This window comes from Lottia gigantea, assembly GCF_000327385.1.
Source record: "Lottia gigantea unplaced genomic scaffold LOTGIsca_163, whole genome shotgun sequence".
Taxonomy (NCBI): domain Eukaryota; kingdom Metazoa; phylum Mollusca; class Gastropoda; family Lottiidae; genus Lottia; species Lottia gigantea.
The window spans coordinates 189,586-197,352 of record NW_008708015.1 but is presented as its reverse complement, the minus strand read 5'-3'; the positions used below and the strand labels follow the sequence as shown (position 1 = coordinate 197,352).

At 36.0% G+C, this 7,767-nt stretch overlaps 1 protein-coding gene across 1 annotated transcript in view; it reads left to right on the top strand.

Moving 5' to 3' along the window:
* Window positions 1-5,346, top strand: part of LOTGIDRAFT_141638 (hypothetical protein) — a gene marked incomplete at both ends in the record, with an annotated part of 9,728 nt that extends 4,382 nt beyond the window's left edge. The window contains 6 exons of the mRNA XM_009051300.1: window positions 783-932; window positions 1,794-2,105; window positions 2,548-2,871; window positions 3,601-3,763; window positions 4,259-4,659; window positions 5,042-5,346. Coding sequence (XP_009049548.1) covers window positions 783-932; window positions 1,794-2,105; window positions 2,548-2,871; window positions 3,601-3,763; window positions 4,259-4,659; window positions 5,042-5,346 — 1,655 coding nt within the window. The remainder of the gene's footprint in view (window positions 1-782; window positions 933-1,793; window positions 2,106-2,547; window positions 2,872-3,600; window positions 3,764-4,258; window positions 4,660-5,041) is intronic.
* Between the last annotated feature and the right edge of the window lie 2,421 nt (window positions 5,347-7,767).

Below are 7,767 nucleotides of genomic sequence, written 5' to 3'. Positions count from 1 at the left end.
CCTCTCCTTCCCCTACCCCACTTATCTGACATGCATCTTCTACGTCAAAAGTTGATAAATACTACTTTTACTAATGACTATTAAGAGTCTTTATGGTAAATATCAAATAATCAAACTGATACTTAGGTATCAAATCTTATAGTCTGACCAGATATTCTTCTAGCCTCCTCTCCTTCTCTTACTCTCCTTAACATCTAAATCCAGTCAGATACATGCCTCTTTCACTAATTAATGCAGGGATCCCAGATTTCCTCTTTTTAGTGGTAATTTCTTTTTTCGAATAAAACCATAAAAATTCGGTTTGAGGGATGAAAAAATCTAACATAGGAAGCGACTTCTAAAGTATCTTAAAACGGTAAAATCTCCTCCCTTTACCATATGTAGGAGCTCGTAGACTCCTTGACCCTTAGCTGATGTTTTCCATCCTATATTTATTTTTAATCCTTAGGCCCCTACTGGAATCCCTGTAAATGATCATCATTATCATAGTCTGATGTTATAACTGTCTGGGATTTAAAGATTTGAAGCATTGAATGATTTCTCATTTTCAAATGCATATATTTGGTTTGTTGTGCCATTACTAATTGTCAACAATTTAGAGAAATATTTTTCTTCATATTTTTCAGATAAACCATCAGCACCAGTGGGTCCATTGAAATTCAACAACATTACCAAAGATTCCTGTGATTTGGAATGGAAGTTACCAGAGAGTGATGGAGGCAGTCCTATCTTGAAGTATGCTATAGAAATCAAGGAATCCAGACGTACCCTATGGGGTAGAGCTGGTGTTGTGGATGGTCAGACATTAAATTATAAAGCCAAGAAGTTGGTCGTGAACAATGAGTATGATTTCCGTATTGTTGCTATCAACGCTGAAGGTGAAGGTCCTCCATTGGAGGCCAAACAAACTATCAAACTCGAACAAAAACAAGGTCAGTCTAGTTTAATTTATTGTAGACCATACTTCTTTTTTATTAAATTAAAAGAATCTTTTAGGGAAATTTAATTTGTGGATTATTTACAAAAATATGAATGGGGAACTTTGCTTGTATGACAGAGTAGTAGAGCCTATATATCAATGATTTTTAATTGATAAAAGATTAAATCCACACATTTTTCTGTTTTTTCTGTTTTTCAAAAATCAGAATCAAATGCCCCAATGAATTCATCTCACGTCCATATATTGCACTAACTCTATTAAGTTAAATCTGATCAAACACAAGTAGGCTTGCTCTCTAAAAGGATTTTGATAAATTTTTACAGATGTTCCAGAAGCTCCCAGCCAACTGAGGGCATCTAAAGTAACTGAAGATGGTGTGACTCTGGAATGGAAGGAACCCAGTGATGACGGTGGAATGAACATTAAGAAATACCACATCCAGTACCGTGAAGACAAACCAGACAGTAAATGGATTGATGCTGGTAAAGCTGAACCATTCAGTAACTCCTTTGCTGTAAAAGGTCTGGATGCAGACAAGACTTATTTCTTTGCTGTTACTGCTGAGAATGCCAAGGGTAAAGGAGAACGGTGTACCACTGATAAACCAATCTCACCCAAAAAGTCACTCAGTAAGTTATTGCTACATATTTCTCATTGGAAACCCAGAAATACAAAAACCAAGTACTAACGACCTGAACTGCAAAACGAAAATAACAGTTTTTCAATACATTGATAGCTACCCAGAAAACTTGACCATCCACTCACTATTCTATTCTTCTACAGATTTGATAGACTGAATTTTCATATCATTGTATCAGAGCTTTTCTTCATAGGTTATATTTGCATTTTGTAGAGCCACCATCAGCACCAGAAGAACCTCTAGAAGTCAAAAATGTTACCAAGAACTCTGCAACTGTCTCATGGAAACCCAGCACTAAAGATAATGGCTCACCTATTACTCACTATGTGATTGAGAAGAAGGATGCTTGGAAGACATCTTGGAGTAAGGTTGACAGAGTTAAAGCCAGCCAGAACTCAGTGGATATTAAGAATCTAACGGAGGGCAACAGTTACCATGTTCGTGTCATGGCTGAAAACAGTGCTGGTCTTTCTGAACCTTTACAAACTGATATTGATGAACCAATTGTTCCTAAGAGTCCATACAGTAAGTATTCATCTTGTTTAATCCATACTGTAGTTAATCAACCAATTCAAACCAAGCAGATTTATGTAGAACATTGACAATTTCTTGGATTATTTACCCAAAATACACAAAGATCACTTTCAGACTTTCAGACTTTCAGACAGTAATAGGATTCAAATAATAAAACTAATAGGACCAAATAAGATCACTTTCAGACTATGAGATATGTACGGAGCGCATACGTTTTAACGAATTATTTTATAAAAGTACGGAAAATTGCGCCTAAGGGGCTCCGTAGATAAGGAACCAAATTCTAATCTTCTACTTTAATAAATCATCCTTTATTAACTTGAATGATCAAAGAGAGTTGATGACTCATGGTTTTCCTAATTTTAACATTTTTGTTTTTGTGGATGTTTTTCTGATGAAAGTTATGAAGAAACTTCCTGTTTTTCAATTGTAGAAGTACCTGGTAAACCAGAAGGTCCCATGCAGATAGTGGAAACTGATTCCACCTCTGCTACAATTCGCTGGCAACCACCAGAGAGTGATGGTGGTTTACCTATTAAACGATATATCGTAGAGCGAAGGGATGTGAAGAGACAGGCCTGGATCAAGGTGGATGCTGTCCGTGGTAATCAGCTGACCTGTCATATTGATAAACTGATTGAGGGTACGAACTATATGTTCCAAGTCTCAGCAGAGAATGACGAGGGAGTTGGTAAACCATTAGAATCTGATGGACCAGTTCAAATCAGACGTAAAGCAGGTAAATCATTCATTATTTGTTTTTATATTCATTTTTGGAATGGTAGTAAATAAAACTCTATTTAATGTAACTCTTGTATATGTTTGGAAGTCAAAGATGTAACACTGTGAGACATTGTGTACAAACTCAATCTTTCCCAGAACTGAGAATATATTTTATTTGGAGCACTATAAAATAAAAACTTTCTGATGTAGTTTTAAAAATATGATATTTTGATTGAATGTCATTGTGGCTTGATTCAATTGGAAATGGATAAGATAAATACTCTGTCTATTTTCACTTGTAATGAATTCTGCTCATGGGACTACCTTATTAAGCAATACATCAACTTTTTAACGTAATTTATTTCTGACAAGTGACAACTCCACCACTCTACCACTCCTACCGATGATAACTTATCTGATTATCTAAGTCTGTTGTCATAAAGTGAAGAATAATCATGAAACCTTTCGTAAATTAAACAATCCATACTCGTGATAAAAATTCTCTTGTTACATATTCTCTTGAATAATCAGGAAACTTTTTTTTAAATTGCAGATGTACCTCAATCTCCTTCTGGTAAATTACGAGCCAGTAAAATTATGCCTGATTCAGTTACCCTGGATTGGATGGCACCATTTGATGATGGAGGTTCACCACTGACAGGCTACGTTATCGAAGCTAAAGATAGCAAATCAAAAGACTGGACAACTGTAGCTGAAATTGATGATGTCATGAATCGTCATGTGCTTCGTAACCTCAATGAAGGTGAAGAGTACCTGTTCCGTGTTAGCGCTAAGAATGCTATTGGTCGAAGTAAACCAGTTACTATGGAATCACCAGTTAAACCAATGAGACCAATGGGTAAGTCTACAATTTCTTTAGACATGCTTCAAACTTTGAAAACATCCAACCTCAGTTTCTTTTTATGGTATTAAAGGTGACGTGACACTATAGCGATTACCAGATGCATACAGTTGCGAAAAATTATAGTGATCATGAGTACTGAATGAAATGAAATCACAACTCAGTTGCACTCAAAACTTATGGCCTCTATTCTTATTTGCAACCATACACAACTAGTGTGAAGGCCTTTTAATAAGAAACATCTTAAAATGAGAACCTGGCCACGTATTCTCGAAACGACCTTAGCGCTAGGATGTCCCAGGAATCAATGTTAGAAGATAAGAACCTGGGACATCCTAGCGCTAAGATCGTTTTGAGAATTCATGGCCTGGGATTTAAGGTGTTTTGATGCACCAATCAAGTCTCATTGTTTTAACCTGTATAGTAGTGGTGGGTGTCAAGCGGAACAGAACCTGCTTACTCTTTTTGAAGCACCCGATGATACTTCTCTATTGAGGAGTTCACTACTAAACAACTTTTAACGGAATTGTCTTGCTTGTACAAATTTTTATTTCACTAGGAACTGTTTTTGTTTATCTGGGCTGAAATATGAAGTCAGGAGTTTTGAAGCAATTGTAACTTTTGCAACTGGTTATTTATTTGGTTTCGCTTTTCTATTTTTAGAAGTACCTGGAGCACCAAGAGGTCCTTTGACAGCTTCCGACATCCAGAGAGACTCCATGACATTGAGTTGGCAGACTCCACTGGATACAGGTGGTTCTCCAATTACTGGATACATCGTGGATAAACTTGATTCACAACGTGGTGGCTGGGTACGGGCCTGTAAAGTCGGACCTAACATCAACAGCTGTAAGATCTCTGGCCTAACAGAGGGACATGATTATAATTTCCGAGTTTACTCTGAGAACAAGATGGGAGTTGGACAACCACTAGACATGAAAAATATGGTCAAAGCCAAGAGTCCATATGGTAAGAAGTTTTGATTTTCATCTGCAGGCTAATAAAAAAAGCTGTAAATAGTTTGCCAGTCATCATATTGGCAACCCTGAATGTTTCATAGACTCTCCTACTCATGTCCTTTTTCTATCAATATAATACAGTTTTAGAAGAGTTTATTTGCTTAATCAGGGTGGATTTTTGTTGCCACATTGTTCAAGATATATTGATGGACTTTTTAAGAATATTTTGAATAAAATAACTGCATTATTACAAATTACTCTGCTGATTATCTACTTGAATCTTGTTATCTGCTGATTCCTTTTCATTTCATCAATTCAATATTTTTTTTATCAGATTGTTAGTATCAAATTATTTATCTTGAAAATTACTACTCCAATTTCAGATAAACCATCTGAGCCGGAGAAACTTAAAGTCACAGAAGTTTTGGATGACGCTGTATTTATTGAGTGGTCTCCCCCTGCTCAAACTGGTGGCCTTGACCTGATTGGCTACGTTGTTGAAAGACGTGAAGCTGGCTCATCTCAATGGCAGAGAATTGGCCACACTGAAGACACCAAATTCAAATGCAGAAATCTTCTGGAAGGACGATCTTACAATTTCCGAGTTTTTGCTGAAAATGCTGAAGGTTTAAGTGAACCTGTTACTCTGAAGAAATCTGTCATGCCAGAACGACAACTTGGTAAGTGAAGAATCAGAATCAACCACAAAAATTCCATATTATAGTAATATACTAATGTACCAGTACAAGATTTTAAGGAATATAATTTTGCAATAAAATTTTGATATGAAATCACATTGATTGGGGTGATATTAAGTTTGATAAGACAGTTGTGGATCACTCAAAATCTCATAGGGGACAAAACCTCGATATCTTTAGTAAGAATTAGCAACTAATATCAAATTCATTACTTCTTCAAGTTACCAATTATTCTAATCCATTTTAAGAGAAGACTTGTGCTTGAAGCTTCTTAGTTCTAAGAGTTCTAATCCATATTATTCTATATTTAGAACCAGCAAGTGCTCCAGAGAACTTGGAATGCACCAATGTTGACAGAAGCTCTGCCACGTTGAAATGGCGACCACCAAAATCTGACGGTGGTTCACCAGTCACTGGATACATCATTGAGCAGCGTGAAGGTAAAGCGGTCTCCTGGCTCAAGTCAGGTATTGCTGATGCTTATGAATATACCTACACTGCTTACGACCTGATTGAAGGTTATCAGTATTACTTCCAAGTTCGTGCCAAGACAGCTGCTGGTCCTGGTAAACCTGCTGAACTCAACACAGCTGTTGTCCCTGCTAAACCAAAAGGTAACTTTGTTTTGTTTTTTATGTGGATACATTTTAAAGATTTTAAGAATTGGAAGAGCTGAGATCAATGAAACTGATTCTTTGGGCAATAGAAATAATACATATAGAAGAAATCTTTGAAATTATTGCTTTCTTGCTATGTGCAATTTAAACCTTGTTTTCCATTTATTTCAGGAAAACCATCAAAACCAGGAGGACCTCTGAACGTCAGTAATATAACTGATGAAGGAGTTACCTTATCTTGGTACACACCTGACACAGATGGAGGCTCTCCAATTACTGGCTATATTATAGAGAAGAACGATATCCGTCGTCCAAAATGGCTGCGTGTTGGTAAAGCCCTGCCGTCTGAGAATAACTATGATGTGAACAATCTAGTCAGTGATGTTGGGTATTTGTTCCGAGTTTATGCTGAAAATACAGTTGGACTGAGTGCACCTTTAGACAGCGAGACTCCAGTTTCTCCCAAGAGCCAGTATGGTAGGTTTCGTACATTGAATATGTTTCTTGTACATTAACATATTGACTTTAGCAAGGTAGTTATGTTCACATCTGCAACCTGGGTTGTTATAGTAGTTAAGTTTTTGTATAGTAGCTGTTAAGCGAAGAAATGGCACGCGTTTTCTGAATTTTTGGGCTGGTAATGATCTTTGTTTCATGTTTCTTTGTATCTTAGATTAGATTTTTTATTCGGAATGTAATTCAGAACTTATATCATATCTTAAAGGTCCACCTTCTGCTCCTATTGGACCAATCAGAGCTGTCCAGATAACACGTGACTCAGTAACAGTTGCTTGGAAACCACCAGCAGAAGATGGCGGTTCACCAATCACAGGCTATATCATTGAAAGACGAGAGGCCAGTAAGAAATCATGGATGTACGTCGGACGCGCCATTGGTGATGCCACAAACTTTTTAGCCCCTTCATTGACAGAAAACTCAGAATATTACTTCCGTATCTATGCTGAAAACAAATATGGCCGCAGTCCAGCACTGACGTCTGATATTCCAATTATTCCAAAGAAAATATTCGGTAAGTTTGCATTCTGTTATTTTTTCTTGAACCTCTCTCTCTTCCTCTTTTCTGTGAATGTGATGGAAACTGCCTTAAAATCTGGAAAATATAAACAATAGTTGGAATTGATTTCATGAACCAAAATTTGTGCATATTTTGGACAAAACCGAAATTTTCTCTTTAGTTTAGTAGAATCTTTACTTTCCTCTTCTGAACATCACCCCACCTTTCTTGCTTATTTAGAATATCTCTTCAATATACACGACTCTTTGTATCTATCAACAATATTACCAATTACATACAATACAATAATTATATAAATACATGACACGAGGTACAGTCTGCTGACAAAAACAACAACAGGCAACATTGACTTTACCTACTGAGTACAAAGACACAGATTGATTTGTGGTTTGGGGTACCAATTGTTCACCACCTGAAGAAATATGGAACAACAATCATTGGTTAAAGTTTTATAGAACAACAATCATTGGTTAAAGTTTTATAGAACAACAATCATTGGTTAAAGTTTTATAGAACAACAATCATTGGTTAAAGTTTTATAGAACAACAATCATTGGTTAAAGTTTTATAGAACAACAATCATTGGTTAAAGTTTTATAGAACAACAATCATTGGTTAAAGTTTTATAGAACAACAATCATTGGTTAAAGTTTTATAGAACAACAATCATTGGTTAAAGTTTTATAGAACAACAATCATTGGTTAAAGTTTTATAGAACAACAATCATTGGTTAAAGTTTTATAGAACAACAATCATT